This window comes from Cetorhinus maximus, chromosome 25, assembly GCF_964194155.1.
Source record: "Cetorhinus maximus chromosome 25, sCetMax3.hap1.1, whole genome shotgun sequence".
NCBI classification, from domain to species: Eukaryota; Metazoa; Chordata; class Chondrichthyes; order Lamniformes; family Cetorhinidae; genus Cetorhinus; species Cetorhinus maximus.
Window position 1 is genome coordinate 37,177,603 of NC_135903.1, and position 22,549 is coordinate 37,200,151.

The 22,549-nt window shown below is 41.4% G+C and overlaps 1 protein-coding gene across 1 annotated transcript in view; it reads right to left on the minus strand.

Annotated features, from left to right (window-relative positions):
- LOC144668060 (proto-oncogene Wnt-3) overlaps nt 1–22,549 on the minus strand; it is a 97,852-nt gene that overhangs the window by 71,499 nt on the left and 3,804 nt on the right. Inside the window, exon 2 of the mRNA XM_078529820.1 lies at nt 2,034–2,275. Within this exon, the coding sequence (XP_078385946.1) occupies nt 2,034–2,275 (242 nt within the window). The remainder of the gene's footprint in view (nt 1–2,033; nt 2,276–22,549) is intronic.

The window sequence follows — 22,549 nt, forward strand, 5'->3', positions numbered from 1 at the left end:
GCCGAACATGCTTGGGAGGAATAGGTGACTTTGGGCTTATGATTCCCAAAACTTTCCACCACAGGGAGTTTTCCTTGTCTTGTGTCTGGGTCTGGTGTAGACTAATTGATAGAGATTGATCGCCATGAATAGTCAACAGCTCCATTATTATAGCATCAAGCTACTGCCAAGATGGTAGAGTATGAATTCGATGGGCCTTGGCCTTTATCTACTAATTTCCAATTTAATACCTGGTAATAATTTTTGTCAACTCCTCAAAAAAAGTTTTTCCCATCCCAATGAGACAGCTGCCAGTTAAAAAGAAATCAATATCCACTTGGAAGGAACATAGATGTTATCACATATTCAAAGGAACGTAAAATGATTTGACTAACTAGATACATCATTCATTAAGGATTCAATTGGGCTGCAGTTTGGAGTAACAGGATTGGGAGCTGCAAACTTGGGCCACTTGTTATTTTAAAAAAGACTCTGGTGTCAGCTCTGACCCGCTCTCACCACTCCATCACCCCACACAACTCCCACCTTCAACAGGTGCCCCACAGAGAGTTGCAATCACAAAGATATTAGCCAGAATTTGCTGGAGCGGGCATCTTAATGTGGTTTCCCTATTAGTTAGACTTTTCTCACCTTTTAGCTCAAAATACTTTGCAGGAAATGTGAGTTGATAGCAGAATGGCAGGGGCAATAGGGAATCTGGGACCTTAGTGAATAGCAGAAGCAACTGTCATCTCCAATTATCCAGTCCGATTTAAAAATTGAGAAAGAGGCAGATAATGATGGCAAAGGAAATGGAGTGAACCAGAATCATTTCAGGTACGGAGGAAAAAAGAGGGAAGGAAAGAAAGATTAGATTAAGCAAGAGAAAGAAAGGAGAAGTGAATTAATTTTTAACAAAGTAAATGTTATATGAAAAGTCTCTGAGGAATAATTTTTTACCTGGGAGGGTGAGACTCCTCACAATTAACTGCTCCCTTTCTGAGACCCTGAGGTTGAGTGGGGTTGCAGGAAAATTAATACCGTTAAAACCGGTCTTTAAGCGGTTAAACACCAGTCCTAACTTTCTGCGGATGGTTTAATTCATTTTAACAGCAGCATTTCTTGACGCTGGGCAAGACTGACCACCAGATCAGATTTTGGTGAGGCCAACGTCCGTGGAGGTGGAAATCACCCCAACACATTTGTGGCGATTCACAGCTTCCCCCTTAACACAGTTGCTGTTTTTCTATCCACCAACCACTAACAGTCAGAGCATTAAATTTGTCCCTTTCCCGCAATGGAAGCGCTCCCATAGCTGAAGGGTTTGAAATGGGAAATGCGGGAATTGTTATATCGGTGGGTTCTGCAATAAATTGACAATCCCTATCATCAATAATAGCATTTATTTTTTTACTAACTTTAGCACTTTAGTAGATTTCCAATGAATTTCAAAGTAGACGCGCAAGACAGTATCCGAACTGACTTTCAGATAAATGAATAACAATGTTTTTAACACAGGAAACATTGAATGAATTCTTCATAAGAAAAGTAAGGGCGAGGGACAGATTTTAAGTGGCTCCAAATTTACTCTGGCTGCAGATGTGACATTCTAACAAACGGGGCAGGGGGGAGAAGGAGGTGGTAACAGGATTCCTTCAGCCCACCACCCCTCACTCAGTCCAGCAACATTCATTCGTTCACTCCAAGAGCGATTGGTCAGGAATCCTACGGAAACATCCCCACAGCTCTTACTATTTAAACATGTATTTTAGCAGTTTATTCGGACATGAAATCTCCCCACCGGATGAACCTTGCAGTGAAATGCCCATCATACTGACTAACCAAGAGTTCACTAAAGCGATTGGTTGATCATTTTTGGGAGTACAACATGATATTCACTTAGGGACTGCTCAGTAAATGTATTTGGCCGACTGTCTTTTATTCATTTCTCTCTATTTCATGTTCGGATTCGTTTCCCCTCTTGCTCAGCCTCCCCTGACTGGGAAGGTACAGACCCCTATTCCCAAATCTGATCTTGTGTCACTCTGAAATACCTTTATCCAGCACTGGTCCAAAGATAGCCAGCTTGTCATTGACGGTGGTGCAGTTCCATCTCCTGCCCCTGAACTGATGCTGACACTCCTGGATTCCGATCTTGACCCCCTCAGCCACGCTCGGCATGATCTCGATGTAGTTCCTGCAGAAGCGTAGTTGCTTCGGGACAAGGCCGGGGATGCTGCCGCACAGAATGGGCTGAGAACCCAGGGACGAGTACTGGTGCCCCAGAGCCAGAGACCTGTACAAGATAAGAGCTGGTCAAAACAGTCCATTTCACTTGAAATCATTCATTTTTTAAGAGTATATCACCAGCCAGAAATAAAGACAAAACCTCGTACCTTTACATTCTCACATAACGCCTAACACAGTTCCAGCCCTGCCATTGTGTTTATTGGTTCCCAGTACCGGCACGACGGGCTGAATGGCCGCCTGTGCCCTGTTTCATTACGGTTCCTGATTGCTTACAGCTAAAATATGCTACCTCACTGATACATCAAGGAGTCTCTTTGATCGGGTCACCAGCGGATTGACTAACTTTAATAAGTTCCATTTTAACGATGTGCGGAATAAGTGAATCCTAAATGCACAATTTTGCCAATAGTTGACTTGAGGTCAAATTATTTCTGGGCAGCAAGTGTCCTTTTTTTCTACAATCCCGGTTAGTTCACCTCCCTGCGTGAGTCAGTGCTCTGCTGGTCTTGCCAGTTATTTCCTCCCTGGTAAATCCTACCTGTGCCCTGAGATACCTTCTCCCGGGGTTCTTGATCACTTTGTGTATAAAACGCTAATACAAACACTCCCAGGCTGACCATCAGATCACAGGGCATTGCGGAAAGAACGAGTACGAGGAATTAGATAGTTATAAACAGAAAGGATGCAGGGATTAGCAAATCCCACCAAGCCAGTCTCTGTGACCTGATACAAAACTAAAAACCATAGTTGCTGGAATTCTGAAATTGATTAAAAAAAACCTGAACGTGCTGGAAATAGTCAGCAGGTCAGACAGCATCTGTGGAGGGGGAAAACGTTTCAGGTGGTGATCACACTTTCGGTTTCTCTCTCCACAGGTGCTGCCTGGCCTGCTGAGTGTTTCCAGCACTTTCTGATTTTTATTTCAGCCTGGGTAACTGATCGCTGTGAATTTAGGATAAAACGTGAGGAGTGGAACTCTTGGACGTAAGAACCTAAGGAATAGGAACAGGAGTAGACCATTCGGCCCCTCGAGCCTGCTCCGCCATTCAATTAGATCATGGCTGATTTTCTTGTGTTTCGATTTCCACATTCCCATCTAACCTCGATAATCTTTGCTTCCCTTGCCTAACAAGAATCTTTCTACCTCCACCTTAAAAATATTCAATGAATTCCAAAGTTGCACAGCCCCCTGAGAGAAAAAAAATTCTCCTCAACTCTGTCATAAAAGGGCAACCCCTAATTTTTAAACAGTGCCCCCTAGCTCTGGACTCACCCACAAGAGGAAACATCCTTTCGACATCCACCTTGTCAAGGCCGTTCAGGATCTTGTATACGTCGATCAAATCACCCCTCACTCTTCTAAACTGCAGTAGAAACAAGCCTAGTCTGTCCAACCTTTCCTCATAAGACAACCCACTCATTCCAGGTATCAATCTAGTAAACCTCTTCTGAACCACCACCAATGCATTTACATCCTCCCTTAAATAAGGAGACCAAAACTGCACACAGTATTCGAGGTGCAGTCTCACTAGTGCCCTGTATAACTGAAGCATAACATCCTTTATGCTCAATCCCTCTCGTAATAAAGGATAACATTCCATTCGCCTTCTTAATTACTTGCTGTACCCGCATACTAACTTTTTGTGACTCGTACTAGAACACCTAGATCGCTCTGCACCTCAGAATTATGCAGCTGTTCTCCATTTAAGTTATATTCTGCTTTTTTGTCCTTCCTGCCAAAGTGAACAACTTCATATTTTCCCACATTAAACTCCATTTGCCAGATCTTTGCCCACTCACTCAGCCTATTTATGTCTATCTGCAATGTTCTCACGTCCTCTTCACAACACACTTTCCTACCTATCTTTGTGTCATCTGCAAATTTAGCTACCATGTCTTTCCTCCCCTCATCTAAGTCATTGATGTAAATCATAAAAAGTTGAGGCCCCAGTATCAGCCCCTGTGGGAGTACACTCATCACATTCTGCCAATCTGAAAAAGACCTATTTATGCATACTCTCTGCTTTCTGCCAGCCAGCCAATCTTCTATCTGTGCTAATATGTTACCCCCTACTCCATGCACTTTTATTTTCTGTAATAACCTTTGATGTGGCACCTTATCAAATGGACATTTCAATGGGTGCAATAAACATTCAGAGAACTTAAAATGATTCAGGAATTTATGTGATAAACTTCAAATAGGAACTCCATTTTTTAAATGCACATGTGTAACTGTTTTAACAAACAAATTTGGTCTTGGAGAGCAGGGAAGGGCATTTCAACAAGAAACACGGGAATTCATTTGATTAGAACTGGGTAAAACACACCCTAGAGGTTATTGTCGGTTAAGTACAGGATGTCCATGGTATAATTCGTCTGCATCCGAGACTTTTAACTCATATCCTCCTCCTTCAGTTACCTTCCCCCAAGAGGGTGTTGGTGACCATGGACTTCCATTGGATTGGCCCATGATTATGCTTGGCAAAGTACTGCATTGGTTTGTAATTGCCAGTAGCTGACCTGAGAACTCTCCCACTCATAAGTGAAAGGATTTGCAGGTTGATAATGGACCTGTTTGGCCACATTATGCACACACCTTCCATGGCCATCAAGTCCTGAAGTGGGGTGTGAACCCAGAGATTCTTGCCCGGAGATAGGGACTTTACCACTAGCCACAAACCCTCTCTTAGCTCCTATAACTTTATCTAATAATTATAAAATGTTTCCAAGACATCACCACTTAAACATTTCCTGCTTCCGAGTTCCAATGAACTACCCCTTTATCAGTGCAAACACTGCCCTTGTGCTATTCTGACTCCCCACAATTAGAAAAAAATATTAATTATAAATATTCCCAGAAAAGAGAAATCCAGTCATATTCCCAATCCATTTTTTCTTATGTTGGTAACTCACCGGCAAAAAGAAAAACAATTTTTAAACAGCCCAAATATTCATTGAAATAAATAGACCTAACTATCGATGCTGGAAGGTTGCAATGTAACTGTGAGATCAATATGGTCATTCACTGATTGCTCCTTTGCATAATATGGCATTAACCTTAGCCTAGGATCCCAATTCTGACTCCTTTTAGCCACTGTCTTTAGATTGCAATTATGTTATTAAATACAAAGGTAGTTTTGGCAATAGTACAGCTAGTGGGAATTGGTGAAATGGAGCAACAGTAAAGAGACTGTGGATGTGGAACTGAATAAATGTCCCAATTTCATCCACGCCAAACACTTTCACCATTTCCCTACCCGTACTGACACCTCCCACAGGAGCTGAATTCACACTATAAAGATGTTTTAACATCAGTCAGTGAAAGAAGAGAACCTACAAATTCACAACAGAACTGGTTAAATAATTGATAAGGAATTTGTTTTTGATGTAGAGGAGAGTCTGTAACAGCAAGATTAGATTACTGCTTATTCAATAGTTGATGACATATAATACGTTAACACATTCACTTTATATTTAATGATTGTCAATCAAATCATTAATATAACATTAATTAAACCAAATTACAAATTCATATCATAAACAAAAGCAGATTTAAAGAAACATTTTCATCATAAATATAGCTGAAGTCTGCTCTAATTAGAACACATGTATGCAGAATATCTAAAAACACCCACACATTATAAATATACAGTACACAGCCACACATACATATTTAAAGATGGGCAATATTATATATATACTAGCATACATATACATAAGTGCCACTAGAGTCATATATAACACAGGTTTTAAAGGAATTATCAACGTTTAAGATAAGTTCTGATTTCAAGTTCACAATCTTGCACCAACAGGAGAAAATATAGTGAAACATTCTATTTTATGTGTATTCTTATCAATATTATTGAAACATACACACGTACCCAATGTACATACATAAATATATACACATACATATGTTCCAGCCAACGCATATAGATATAACCATAGACATAGGAATATAGTTGATATGTATACATTAATATTTATGTTCAATATTGCTGAAAAGGGAGACAGGTTGCTGAAGTTTTTCATCTTGCACTCATCAGGACAAATGCAAGAATGCCAAATTTCAAATGATCACAGCAACGTATATTACAGGAAAAAAGGGTGCTGACTGTTGGCAAGTCGACTCTGGTTGGCTGAGGCATTCCTATGGAGAAAACAATGGGAAACTATAGGCTCCTTGAGCCCCCAGGTAATTCAAAAAAGGTGCAAGGTTTGAGAATATTCCTTTTGTTTTCAGAGAACGGGTCTCTGCTTATGGATGTTTGTCACTTCTAGCAAGAATAAATCAGCCATGTTATGAGCTTAATTGATTATCTTAGATTGGTTGTTAGTGTAGTAATTAACACACTCAGGAGTATTCATTGAGTGCTGCCCAATTGGGATTCACACCTAAAAGCGAACATTTCGTTTTGGGCTTTGCAAAGGCGGGCTGATTGAATATGGTCTGTACTCAAACTGTGTTGTTTGAATTGATCAGCCAATCACTGGGATGTACAGCCTACTTATCTGGCATTGCACCAGCACTGAAGAATTAGAGAGAGAGAGAGAGAAAAGGCGTGGAGGGGGGGGGGGGGGGGGGGGGTGGAGAGAGAGGAGTTGCAATAGAGCAGAGAAGGAGAGACATAAGCAGAAGACGAGAGATATAAGGAGAATCAGCAACACATAGGCAACAGAGAAAGGTAACAGAAACCACATTCCTCTGATTTACCATATATATTACCATGAGAGATTCACTAGTAGATACAATTGAAATATAGGCACACATGCATACATAGATTTAACACACTATCATTTCCATACTTGTAGATATAATAGATACATATATACCTAGATGCACAGATAATATATCCACAAAAATGTAGATATAGTGGATACACTCATACCCATGCATATAAAGATAATGATACACAGCTACCTATACACATACATAAAAAGGATAGCTACATAGCCACTCACATTTATATCTGACCAATCTGAAGTCTGTATGCACTTCCTGTCTACAAACACTTTCTTTCTGATATTAGATTTTTTTGGGTCACACTTTTGTGCCAGTTATTAAAACAGCAAAGTTGAATTTTAACAGGCTGGCCTCACTTTGAAATTAGATTTGAAATTAAATTAGTTGGTTGGAAAAACTGTATTATAATTTCCCTATAAATCATTCAATACATTTGCATAAAATTTATTACTTGCCAGTTTTTAAAGTCACTTAAGCTCAAAATTTAGAATTGTAAACTTGGATTAAAAATCCCAGCTATCCCATTCACAACATAATAGACAGACAGATGAGATAGAAAGAAAGAGACACACTGATAACTAGCAGAGAGCATAACTTTTCACATCTTATTTAGACTTATTTATTGCAAAGCAAGTGAGTTGAATTGTGGAACCAAACAAAGCCTTTATTTGAAGAAAATAGATAAGAGGGGAGGACAGAAACAGATTTAGGATGAGCATGAGCAGACATCTGGCCTCTGTCACCTGCCCTCAGGGTGAGTGGGTAAGAGTAACGTGGAATAGATGGGAGGTTAAAAGTGAAGTGGCTGACAACAGAGCAAGGGGAGATGAGGATATACTGGGTGATTCAAAACAGAAGAAGTGGGATTGTAATGGGCTAGGGTTAGGTGAGTAGGGTAACAATAGCAGTGAGGGGAGGGGCTAGTGTGAGGATGCAGAAGTCAGGGGACATGATTTGGGTTGAGGAATGGCAGAAAGTAACTAAGGTGTAAAGACTGGAAAGGGAATTGCTGAGAGCCAAATTTTATCCTGAACTCCCAATAGTGTGTTCTGCAGTTCTCGTTTAATTCAGCAGCCTCACCCCACCTCCAGCTACCACCCCACCCACCCCTCCACCTGTAAGATAAAAGAAAAAGACAAGAGAGAAAAGAGCAGAGAGAAAAATAAAATGCAAAGAGAGCACAAAAAGTTAATATATATATATATGTTCATTATATCACCTAGTGGATTTCATATGGAGTTACACATATGCACATACATAACAGATGTGCATATAGATTCACACACATATAAATATGATAAATGCACACAAATAGACATAATTGGTATATGCCCACACACTGATAAACATGGAAAGATACAAATAAGCCAGGCAGGAAAAGACCATCTGATCCATCAAACCTGCTCCACATTCATAATAAATGGGCTATTATGGCTAGAAACTTTCGTCCTCAACCCCTTTAGTCACCTCTCCAACCCTCCACCCTCTACCCCCACCACCACTACCACAATGCCAACCCACTAGCCATGTAATGTTGAGGAAGAGCAGAAAATTCAGAGTCAACAAGGGAAAAAAATTATCTGGAAAATTAATTTTCAACTCCTTCAGGGATCACATGAATCATGTGTCATGTGTTCATTGTCTGTTAATCCATGAACAATATTTTTTCTCTCCCTTTCTTTCTCTCTCTCTCACACACACACATAACTATATACATACCTCAAATGGACAGATATAATAGATACACGGATACCCACACAGGTACAACAGATACATTCCCACACACATAAATCTACAATTGATATAAATAATAATGCCTACACATACAATTCCATTATATACCTATATACATATACCTATAAATAGACGCCAAACGCGTATTTGACTGGATAAATACTACTTCAGTGCTGGAGTCCATGTAATAGCCATTAAATGTTGGCTACGCTGAAGAACAGCCCAGGCCAGAGGCCAGAGAGGTTTAGAAAGCAGTTGGCGGCTTTTGTTGGAACAACACCGGCTCAGGTTTATTAGTGGACAGTGAGGACTGCGATTGGCTCCCCTTTAGTCATTAAGCCATTGGATTTAAGAACAAATCCTGTCCTATTACACGGGGAATGTAAAACATCAGGGAATTAAAGATAGGGTGCTAAGGACAAAGTGGACACTTAAAAAAAAACTAACACAAATATTAATATGGATCCCTTAACCCATTTTCTGGTTGAAATGTCTCTAGTGCTTAATATTACCACATTCTTTCAAATAGTGCAGGGAATAGAGCTCCCCCTAATAAAATTATATCGGGGAGGCCAAAAAACGCATTACGGTGTGACAGAGGGTGAGCCCTGAATCGTTGGGTTCCAATACACAGAGAGTATCAGCGTGATGTCTTTCCTGGATGGTTAATTTCATGAATGAATAGTTAATCAGCTTCATTCGTTTGGGATTTACTTTGCGGGCATTTATTGGCAATTTTCCAGCACTGGCAGTGAAATGCGACAGCCTATGCCGCTTTGAAAAAATAGACACTTGCCTCGATAAGATAAATTAGTTCTTCAGACAGATAACCCAAATAGTAAACCCACAAACCTAGGCTATTCCCCATTGAAGTCACATCCGTTTCTCTATAACCTTAGTGGTGTCTCGAACCAAAAGTTTGAAATGATCAGGGTTTACAAGAGGGTCAAGCTGATATTCGTCACCCAGTGTTTAGATCTGAGTTAGATCAACAGTGCAAACGTTTATCGATGCTGTCATGTCGTTGGAGCGCTCACGCTTCCTCTGAGCTATTACTGGGACAATTCTGCAGTGAACGGCCCAATCATTTCCAGGGGAAATAGTAGCGGCAAAGTGCTGAGGAACTAACTTCCCTCAAGCCTTACTCTTTGTCTGGAGTGTGTAAACTGTACGGAAGCGAGAGGGATAAATGATCAAACCATGGTGATGGTCATCACCAGAACAGTGACAGTTTGTTGAAGAGAATTACTTAATCAAATACTAACACAGGGCTTTACAATAAATACAATGAATGGACTTAAATCTTTGACTGGGATGTTTTAAAACTGCTTTAGGATATATATTTTATCAAATTTTATAGTTGTTTTTAAAGGTTGATAAGTGTTGTTTGTATGGTATTCAAAGACATCAAAATATCTCTCGCCAATTGCCTCTAGGTGTTAACGGTGGCAGAGTTGGAGGACGGACAGGCGAGACAGAAAGCAGTGGGCTTAAGCCCAAGTTCAGTAATTTAGACTGATATTTCAGCAGGTGCTGTCTTTCGGATTCAAAGTTAAACAGAGACCAGGTCTGCCATTCAGTTGGATATAGGAGATCTCCATGATACGATTCACCCAGAGCAGCGAGTTCTCCCGCCGCTCCGGTCAACGTGTGTCCCTCAGCTACCAGGTAAGTCATTCGCTACTGTTTGTGGGAGCTTGCTGTGCACAAATTGGCTACCAAACCTCCCTTCATTACAATGGTGACTGCACTTCGAGAAAGTGCTTAATTGGACTGGCAGTACGTCATGAGGTGCTATGGGAATGTAAGATTTAAAAAAGAAACTTGACTATCAGAAGCGTTAGGGTGAACAGGTGCCGTTTGATCTTTTTTTTCCACATTTTGAACATGTAGCTGAGCCGGTACAAGCTGTGGGTGTAGTCTCTGTGATTTTCTACAGCGGGACATGTTACCTGAAGTAACTGTCAGTCAATGAGGATGAAGGGCACTTTGTTCCATCACAAGAGCTGAGAGCATTGTACTCATCCAGACAAGAGCAGGCAGCAATGTAAGTGATTGATAAACTGTGTACACAGAGTAAAATATAATTGTGTCAAACACAAAGAAACAGCAGGGAACAGTGCAAGTAGTTCCAGAAAAGAGACCGGAAGACGGTTTTAAAAGTACACTTGAACTTCATAGCACTGCCTGCTTAACAGATCGAGATTTATAAGTGTTTAAGTTGGATCGCCTTTGAGTTTGTAACCTTTTGGGCCGTACCAATGTATTGTATTATCTATTGTATTTCCACCGTAATCACCTCACTACGATTAATTAATTACTCTTAAACATTTCACTTTAAGCTTTGAACACTGCCCCTGACAGTCACTGCAGTGCCCCATGAGGATTACGCAGGGTGCTGGGCATCTTACCAAGATCCCACTCCCCCACCCTTTCCCCGCATTAATTTCCGTTGTCTCATTCCTTTCCCCAAACCCCAGCTTCTTGATTCACCGTCATTTGTCCTTAACCTTGACCCTTCACCTTGATTTGGAAGCTTATTTAGTTAAAAAAAAAACAAAAAAAATAATCAACGGTCTTAAACTTTCGTGTCTTGGTTCTGTTAGCGGCGAATTTATTGAAACCAAAGCTGATGAAATGAACTATGGGCTGTTGGTTTTGGTTTCCATTCGGCCAGGGGTCTGGTTAGTTTATGGGAAATAATCAGCATTGTACTGGAGCAGAGTTTGCACAGGCATTCTCCCAGGGTGCTCCCTGCAGTTCTTACACGATTCTAAGTGACTCCATTCCAGGAGTCAGGCAGTATCATTAGCCATAATATGTTCCTATAATGTGATGCGTTTCAGTCTCATTATTTAACTTAAGCCCACATTTTTGACATGGGTGTCACTGGCCAGCGAGTATTGGCCACTCCTAATCGCCCTCGAGAAGGTCACCACCTTCCTAAAGACAACTGAGTGGGGTTTATTCGGCCAGATCCAGGAAGGAGTTAGGAGACAACCACATTGCTGTCCAGTCTGGGGGCAAGGACAGAGGTTTTCCTTCATGAACCAGGTGCCTTTTCAAGACAGTTCGGCTGCTTCATGGTTACCTTACTAACTTTGCATTCCTAAATCTATTTAATCAAGCAGATTAAATTCCCCAGCTGCAGTGTGGCGTTTCAATTCGGATCTCCGGATAACCAGCCCAGTAACATTTCCATGTCACTACCATACCCCTCTTCAGCAGCTCAGGATTCTCACCTATAGCCTGGCACTCTGCGAGTAACAATGCCCAGTATGTGTAACCTTTAGCATTCTGGGTGCTGGGAACAGTATATACTTACTGTACCTTGCAATTTCAGTTCCAAGATTTTGTACTACATTTTGCAATTATTTTGCACAAAACTCGAGACATTTTTTTTTTGAAAAGGGACAGACGCGTGGCATTATCAAGGCATTTTCAGTCATGATTCTATTTTTCTAATCCGTCTCGGAATTCGTTCATTCGTTGTGTGGAGTTTGACTCCACTGTTCTGAGTCCACTCTCTGATGTCACGAACAGTCAACTATAAATCACATTGTTCTCCCTGCGGGCTGCATTTCAGACTCTAGGTTCACTTCTCTCATTTCCCCCCCTTGTAATATGACAACATGTTCAAGTCTTTGCTTGATACAACATTGCTACGCTTCAGAACCTGTCGTTTGTAACTGAATAGATTGTCTGGGATTACATTATAAAGCTAGGGATGCTGTACACATATACACATGTGTATACATAGAGAGAAAGCGACATGTACGCACATTCATACGGGTATATGCATATAAGTGTGTGAATGCTTCTCTATATTGTGTAGAAATGAGTGTGTTTCGTCTCTCATTGTATGGATATAAATATGTACGTATGCATTTCTCTCTCTACGTGTGTGTGTGTATCAGATAGACAGATGGAAAGACAGTCATGCACAGATACTGAATGTATCGAAACACGGAGATATAACAAAGAGAGATAAGTAAATGCTACATTGGCAGACAGATAAACAGATAATAGATAGCCGAATGCAGTACTTAAGAGATGGAGAGAAAAGGGGGTGTTGTTGGAGCAATTTTCAATTGTGATGTTGCATGGGGGGATAATGCTGAGGAAAATTGCCGGTTCTTTGTGGTAAAAAGCCTGATATCTCTTCCATCGAAACGTCTTCCAGTCCCTGAATAATTGAGAGTAGAAGGTGAAACAGATCGGAGCTGTTATTTATTCGTGTGACAACAGTCACTGGATCCCTCTCTCTCTCTCTCTCTCTCTCTGCGATCAATTTACTGGCTTCCCTCAAAATGCTCGCGGTTGGCATGCTGACCTCTTCTAATGAACATAAATGTTATAACCGCTGCCTTTAACTAGAATCACATTCCCGCTCGCATTCCTCCTGACACCTTCTACACAACAACAAAAAAAAGACTTGAGTTCACAAAATCCACATTCGGAGAATGCAGAACTGCAGCAACCCGCCTAATGCAGCCTCTGGATGACAGTCTCTGCGATGATTTACATTACACTGAACAATGTTTTACAGCCTTTAACCGCAAATAGCTGGCACGTTTGCTATGTTGACGGAGCTCTGTCGCTTCTGGGCTTTCTCTCTCTCTCTCTCTCGCTCTGGCAAGTGAGAACGTTCCCAGCCAAAGTTCCCCCTCTCCATCCCAGTATCAATTAGTGACGAGCGCTGTAGTCTTCTTCCTGGGAGTCCAATGCCCCGCAGCTAAAAACGCATTCGACAATCGCTAAAATCGAATTCCATTCCATTCCGTCGTGAACATGTTACAATTGAGTAGCCAGTTCTCCAGGAGGCTTGAATGTGGACTTTTTTTAAAAGCGTTTTTGAGTGTGTGCGACAGAGCAAAGGGGGAGCATGTAGAATGGGAAAGAGATAAACTTGCTTTTAAAAAGGCAGAACATTATACTAAAGGCGGTGGAAGTAATTGGTATAACTGATCTAAACAACGTGTTGAACTTTTGTATATGGGCTGCCGTCGAGTGCATGGTGTAACTGTGATGTGGTATTCAGTTTTGTTAAAGTGTGTCACTGCAATTGCTATCAATCTCTATTGATTACAGTTCACTCCTTTTGACTGGAGTTAATGATTCAATCTGGTAGCAATGGTCAGACCATCTCAGTGTTTATGGCACAATGAATTCGCAGGAGACAAGTATGACAGGTAGTGGGATGGGATGGGAGAGCTACCCTTGGAGCGGTTAATGAAGCAACCAGCATTATTTCTAACCCAGATTTCTATAGTCCTCTGGACAAGTGATATGACTAAATCAACTAGCGAGCCGGGAGTTTCGCTTTCCTTGCCAAAATGTATCTCTCATCCTAAAACACATCACTTGACCATTCGCTTCACGGTTTGTGGGAGCTTGCTGTGTACAATTTGGTGGGCACGTTTCACAGCCTTGTTTGCAGAAACTAGCCTTGTGTTCGAATGAAGTTTGCAGAACGAGCCGTCTAGCCTAAGCTATCTGCCAAACATCCCATGAAACAACAGCTTTCTTCTTAAAAAAACGAGCCTAACTAAAGTCGCTAACCTACCTTTCCAATTTTGGTCTACATTGTTTTGGCCTACATAACTACCATTTTCCGTTTTATAGCGTTATCTGTACACCAGCTGACAATAAATTAAGGATAAGTTATTGCTGATGGTGCAAATGGGAATCATTTCTCCACTGTAAGGCGGGTTTTAGTGAATTGTGACATTCGTTTCCAATACTACAACATTAGCAATTCATTGATAGGATATTAAATTTTTATAGGTCACCTCTTCTATCTGTTTGATATCTGGAAATGATGAGTAATAGTGAATTGCTTTCAATCCTCATTCTTAAGAACTTTGCAATGAACACTTTGCTGGGATACCACATTTGTAATAATCCTTTATTGTTACTGCCATTGCCGGATCAATTATATTTCATACTAATTAAGGTAAAGTCATATATTAAATCTATATAAAGATATAACTCACATACCCTGGCACACTCACACAGTTCAAAGTGATAAGCGTGCCCATGTACAGGGCATGAAAGAAGGAAAATAATATCCAAGACTTTACAGTAACAACCACCAACATGAGTGTTATTTAACAAATGCCACCTTTGAATTGCATAACCGTTTAAACTCACCTATCATTTTGTTATATACACTTAAACACATGTGTGTGTAATGTGAAAATTATCAAACCTTCTATAATTTACATTTAGTTCAAAGTAACTTGATTGAAATTATCTGATAATGAATTTTTTGCTTGGAATTACCCACTTTTCTGAATCATTTACATCACTTATCCCCAGTTATTGGATAATTACTTTTTTTAAGCACAAAAATGACTTTAATTGATCAAGTCTAGACTGCAGCCTCTCTCTATGTATTTGCACACAATGGATATGGCCTTCATCCTTACAGGGTTGGTGTTAAAAACATTGCGTTGGAAGGGCCTGTTTATTGCAAAACAGAAAGCTGAAATTTGGGTCTTTGCTCCTGGTGCATTAAGCCCTCGGCATCTTTTATGTGGCCCTGATCTGGAAGTTTTACAGCCACATGAGGGAACTGAAATTGGGCACAGTGATCTGTCAGCTATGGCTCAGTTAGGAGCATTCTTGCCTTGAAGTTGCAAGGCTCTAGGTTTAAGTCCTGCTTAAATGCAAAGAGCAGGGCTGGGGCTCCAGTGCAGTGCTGAGGGAGTGCTGCACTGTAGGTGATGCTGCCTTTTGGATGGGATGTTGGAGGCGTCCCATCTGCCTGCTCGGTTGTATGTGGGGTCCCATGGTGCTGTTTCAGGTAAAAGCAGGGGAGTTACCCCTGGCACCTTGGCCAGTGTTTACCCCCCCAATCAACATCACAAAAACACAACAGATTAATTTATTCCTAGTTAGCTGTAACAATTAACCTGCTTGCTTGCTAATTTTTTCACCCAGAGGGTGGTTGGAGTCTGGGCTGAACTTCCTGAGGTGGAGGCAGGTTCAATCAAGGTATTCAAAAAGGAATTGGATAGCTATATAATAAAGAATATGCAAGATTACAAGGATAAGGCAGTGGAGTGGGACTAGGTAGAATGCTCTTTCAGAGAGCCCTGCAGACTTGATTGGCCGAATGGCCTCCTCCTGCACTGTAAAGGTTCTGTGATTCTGTGATGTTTGAACCCTTCCTTACAGCAAGGCACAAAGCAGAGGTTAGGGATTATCCAAATTGCTTTTCTGTGGGAGAAAGACTTCCAAATTTCCACTACCTTTTGTATGAAGAAGTGATCCTTGACGTCACCCCTGAACAGTCTAGTTCTCAATTTGAGGCTATGCTTTCTTGTTATGGACTACTCCAAAGGAGGAAATGGTTTCTCTCTATCTACCTGGAAACACCTTTATCTATTTTAAATTCCTTAGTTAGATCAACCCTTCATCCATATTCAAGGGAATACAAAACTAGTCTATGCTGTCCTCATATTTTAAACCATGATGGAGCCTAGCTGAGCAATGGTACCACTATATTGAGCATTACGCCTCTTGTCCTGCTTCTCTCTGTTCCCATGCCAAAGTTTGGCCGTGATGGCCTAACCCCAGTCTGTTTGACCTGCTAACTTTCACAGTTTAGTGTCATCGATAAGAAAATTATCACTTTAGTGGTGCCTGTTGATGGTATGAAACTTTTAAAACTTTCAAAGCAAAATGGAATCTTCCTGACAAGATAGAAATTGCAATGATAAATACAAGTGCGGTTGATGCAAGGATGCACTGGTATTGTCAGACAGTCGTCAATGCTATTTTGGACCAAGAATACTTGAAAATATATTTTAATTACTATTTCTTCTTATTGAATAACCCATAAGGGTTGGATATCCCAAGGTTGCCAGCAGTGGGGTATTGCTGCATCATTGTCAGATCATAACCTGCTCTGAAATGACATAATTTGTCAGTTACCAGGTTGAATCTGATCCTTGCAAAGGAAGTACATCAAAAAGCACTGAACTACAGAAAATAAAACAGAGAGCATGCTAGGAAGAAAATAAAACATTGTTTCTTATTATGTTGGTTTTTGATCACATACCACAGTATTTTGCTCACAAAAACCATGTGATCCTGGCACACACCCAATAGTGAGGTTGGTCAAACAGAGGATGGAATTTTATACCAGTGGAATTTTACAGTTCCACCAAAGTCAATGGAGTTTAGAATGGCTCTCCATATTTTACCGCCCTGGCCCCACCCCCTGCCGCAACTTTCCGGCCAGAGTCTTGTGCTTCTGTACATGGAGGGAAAATCTGAGGGAGTGCCACCTAGGATCACTCTTGGAGATGGGGAAATGACTGCTTCATTTCTCTGGGAGAATACAGCATTGTAGGAGGGGTTGATTGTCAGAGGATGCACAGTTACAGTTCTGCATTGATACTTTTAAGGAGAAGCTAGATAAACACATAAGGGAGAAAGGACTAGAAGGATATGCAATCCATCTGAGCAAACTGAAAGCAGTAAGAAATGAGATTAGTAAATATTGAGAGGTGGAATGATTGGGGAGGAGTATGAGGATTGGCATCCTGATTTTTTAAAAATGTTGTTTGTTAGCAGACATTGACACTAATCTTGCACCTATGATGTGAATTTTTGACATCCTATGAAGGCTTTCCATACCTATATTCAAAGTATAGAAATAGCTTGCATTTATATGGCACCTTTCATAACCTCAGGATGTCCTAATGCACTTCGTAGTCAATAAAGCTTTTGTCTTGAAATCTAGTCCCTGTTTTAAAGTAGACAAAGTGGCAACCAATTGGCACACCATACACACTGGAGTAGAAACCGCTGGATACAACACCGATCAAAAGCTGGGTCAAATTTAGCAACATGTAAGCAAACCAGCTGCAATGTTGGATTAGACCACAGGATAATTTCTACATCCAACCTGTGCCAGCGAATTTGTGCAACCTTTCCCACAAAATCAGATAAAATTTAGAATGTAACGCAGCATATCTTACATATATAAATAAACGAGTGTAGTCAATACTTGGATTTACATCATACTTAGTTACGTCAAAATGTCTCAGAAGCTTCACATTAAAATATTTTGCTAATGCAGTGACTTATAAGCTAAATTATATATTTAGTTTACATATCATAAAATTTATTTATATTATGTAAACTAACAGCCACTGAGCATTATTTACACCAACTTTGGACTAGACCATTCAACCCCCTAAGCATGTTCTGCCATTTAGTTAGATAATTGGCTGTTCTACATTTAAACTCCATTTATTCTCCATATAGTAGTTTATATTTTGACTGGTGATTTTTTCTAATGTTTTTGAATATCCCCTCCACCCCCTGCCCTTTTCCCACCTTGTTTACTTTTCTAGATTTCCCCATAACTCACATTGTATCCCAGCCAACAGACACCCTACTTCTCTGCTCTTCTGTGGCTCTGCCAATGCGGTTATTTCTCATACAGCTGATCCTCATCCTCACATACCTTTCTGTCCTCTTCTCAGTACCTGCCCCATGGCACTGTGTTCAGACAGTCAGTCCATGCTCCACTCTACTGCAATGAAGTTAGTCATTTGCTTAACCATACAGTTGCCTCTTAAGTATGTGGTTTGCATTATGTTTTACTTGTAGCAGCTTTTGTATAAATCTATATAAAGTTACACAAATACATGCATTGATACACACACAAGTGCATGCTTATATATATTGATGTACATAGACAGACACATGCATATACACATTCAATAGATATACCCAGGCATGGGCGTATACCGCTATGAATATGCATGATTAAGCAAATACTTACAAATGTAGCATATACATGGTAGATACCCCAAAATAAATATGTGCACAAATACGTGCAGGCAAGTCTACACATGTTTGCTACCAAGCATATATAGATATACATACATCGTCACACATATACAGACAGGTGTGCAAATACTTGCAAGTATGCTGGCACATACGCAGTCACTCAGAGACACATATTCACCGACACAAATTCGCTCAGCGCCCACATAGACGAATCTTACTCAGTGAAACAGGCGATAGTAGGAAAAAAAGTATTTAAGCAGGGCACAAGAAGGATAGTTAAAACATCACTGAATTTTTAAGGGGCAGAATTGTGGTGAATGCATGTTTTAGTGAGATGAAAACCCGTCTTCAATGACTTGCTGCATCGCTGAGGGGGATACCTATAGCAGCCAATGTTTTGCCGGTTTGCTAGAACTCAGCTTTGCAGTTAATGTCCAGTGGCTGGCCTGAAAAGATAACTCTAATATCCTATTAAGTGGGAACGTCAATAAGTAGGAGAAGCAATGGTTACTTTTCAGCAAAAAGGAGTATCACCTTTAGCTCAAATGAGAGGCATATCTTATACCCATGTTTGGTGATATGCAATTGTTTCATCCACCCCCCCCCCCCCCCCACTCATGCTAGTTTAGTTGTTGCTTCATTCGAAAGTATGGGGAATGTTGCAAATATTTACAGCTTTTTAAACAAATGTTTGAGGTGCTGTTTAATGATCGGTTTTTATTCATGCCATTGCTCATCCTCTCTTATCGCGGGTTCTTGGAAAGTAAACACAAGGGCTCTTCTTCAGGGAGGAGTGGTGTCCCGGCCAGGAGTGGGGAATGTGCGTATCTCCTCCGCCACGCCCCTGGCAGTAATCTCAACGTGGAGTCCGGGAAGACGCGGGAGGAATTCTTCCCACGTCTGCGCTTCACGCATTTGTCACTTTTAAAAGGCAACAGAGGGCGCCTTTTTTGCTACCAGATGTTAAAGACTTGGTGAAAATAAATAACAATGGAAACGAAGTAGATATACACTATGCTTCAGATGCAACATTCACATGTGCACACATATTGTTATTGTGCAGGAAGAGACCTGCACAGACAGTGCTCCTGAATGTGCAGCTTATCGATGTGTCTGTCACTCATGGCTCAGTGAGTGGTACTGTCGCTTCTGAGTCAAGGCTGTGGGCTCAAGACCCACTCGAGAGACTTGAGCATGAAAACCCAGTCTGAGACGTTAGTGCAGTGCTGAGGGTGTGCTGCATTGCCCGAAGTGCCATCTTTTGGACCAGATGTTAACTGGGCGCAGTGGATGTAGGAGACTCCACGGTGCTACTTTGTGTTGGAGCAGGGAAGTTATCCCTGGTGCCATCGTTATTTACCCCTCAATCAACATCACAAAAAACAGATTCTCTGGTTATTTTCGTAATCTTCTTTGTGGGATCTTGCTGTGTGCAAATAGTCACATTTCCTTGCATTCCTCCAGTTGACTATGCTTCAAAAGTCTTAATTGTCTGTAAAGCGCTTCGGGACATCCTGAGGTCGTGAAAGGCGCTACATAAATGAAAGTCTTTTTTGCTATCACTTTATACATCAATTACCATGTGTCTACCTACCCATTTCCTGTACTCCTGTCTCTATCTCTTCATCATTCATTGAATCGCTCTCGACCTATCTACCTCTCTATGTATATAAGCATCTATCTTTATCTGTTTCATCTCCTTATGTGGATGTACCTCAGGCTATATAGGCCTACAGTCTATTCGAATATGTTGAGAATCTGGTTCGCGTGTCCGCACGCCCACTTATGCCCAGGAATACCTTCCCCAGGTACCTTCATTACTTAACGCCAGCTCACTCGGAGACTCCCAAGATTTTTCTCATCATTTTGCAAAAAGGGATTCCTAATTGTCTTTTTTGGGAAAGCTCTGCATCAAAGCCACCCTCGCTCGAATTCGTCTATCCGATCTCATAGCTTTTTGTAGCGCAGACATGATAGGACTGGTTGCCATTGAACACACAAACGACCCTCTCCCCAGACTGTAAACTGTAAGGTTACCCTCTTATAAAAGTGACATCATAATAATGATTTCCCTGTTTATTATTAAAATTTTAAGAGGCAGAAAGCCATTCGGCCCATCCTGCATGTTAATTCGCCGCACTGCCCTGTTCTTTCTCCATAACCCGGCAAGTTTCTCCCCTTCAAGTGTGTATCTGACTCTTTTCTTTTGAAAGTTGAGTCTGCTTCCACTCCTCTTTCAGGCCGTGACTTCCAAATCATAATAACTCGCTGCTCAAAATAAAAATCTCCTTATCTCGCCTTTGGTTCTTTGCTAATTACCTTAAATTAAATCTGTGTCCTCCCTTACTGACCCCCTCCCCACCTCCCCCCACCCACAGTCAGTGAAAACAGTTTATCCTTATTTACTCATAGCAAAAACCCTTCGTGAATTGAACACCTCCACTTCTCTGTTGGATGGAGAACATTATTCCTGTGCAACAAGCGGCGTAAATAAATGCATTGTAAAAAAAAAAAATCACCGGAGCCGATTGCTGATGGTAATTGTTGCTCTAGTTATCCCTTTAAAGGACTGATGTTCCAACAGGCCTTCGGGGCAAAGATGGGGCGGGGATGGAAGTATGTGAATGGTGAGGGCTGAGTTAAATATCCCCCCTCCGAGCCCAGCTGGCCGAGAACTGGCGCCCACTGCCGCTCTGACGAAGACATAGTCCATCACTGTCCATGTGCAGGACACTGGGGTGACAGGCCGCTTCCTCCATCCATCATATTCTTTTGGCGCTGACTCACGCGGCGGACTGGAGGGTGCAACACTCGGTTTGACTGAGCTGGCAAGAATGCAGCGGGTGTCGCGTCCAGCGGGGCCCCCCTTTTTTTTTATTTTGATTGTATGACCGATATTGGTGGGACGCTGGCGGGATGTGTAATGGTGGTGACGCGCGGTCACTGAGGAGAGGCGTGTAAACAACCTGAGACTAAACAAGGCTGGAATTTGAACCACAGAAGTTTAAATATTTGAAATATAAAATCCTCAACATAGACTGGGCGGGACCCAAGAACAGTCCGAATGGACTCACATCGGTAGTACATGATCCTAGTTCGATTTGCTCTCCACCCCCACATATGAACCCTATTTATTAAACATTTTCCATATGTGAATTTCTGGATCATTCCCTATAATTTGCATAGTTCTGAACAATCACAATTTCGATTTTGGGATACTTTTCCCAAGCTGCACATTAACCAACCAGCGAATTTAGTGACGGTGAATGGAAAATCCTGGAAAAGTTTTCATGTTCGAATATCCCTGTTACCTCGTTTCGTTTCAGTAATCGCCGCTCATTACTGGAACACGCCAGGGTCGGCGATTTTTTGCCCGCTCTGGTTTGCTCTGAGCTCTCTTGTGTTAATCTGTCAGGTGAGAGTTCATGACCTGGCGTGCTGCAGGTAACCCCCCACCCCAGGTCCATGGGGAGAGAGGGAGAGGGAGAGGGAGGTCAGGACCCGGATCTCACCCCTGGCTTGGGTGCAGATTCATGATCGAATCAAATCCCGCAATCGCCTTCCCTGATTGCGAATTTCCTCTTCCTAAATTCACCGTATCAAGAAGAAACGAGATGATAAACAATTAGTTTTGGACACGCAGTCAGGCCTCAGTGATAGGGATTGATGCCTAACAAAGGTGCAACTGGAGGTGCACAAATTAAATTTCGCGTTTACCTTTGCACACTCCTCATTGGAACCTGAATAGCTGATTCCGGAAGGTCAGATAGTTTTTTTGTTAACTGGGCACAAATTTAACAGAAGTGTTTCTGTTTCATAGAACTAAACAGGAGGCCATTCGGCCCGTCATACGTGTGCTGCTTCTTTGAAAGGGCCGTTCGGCCAGTCCCATTTTCCTGATCTTTCTTCATACTGCCCCTGCATATTGCCCGCTTTTTAAATTAAATATCCAGTTCCCGTTTGAAAGTTTCAGTTGAAGCTGCCTCCATCGGACTTTCCAGATAACGAAGCAAGAAATGTCTCCTCATC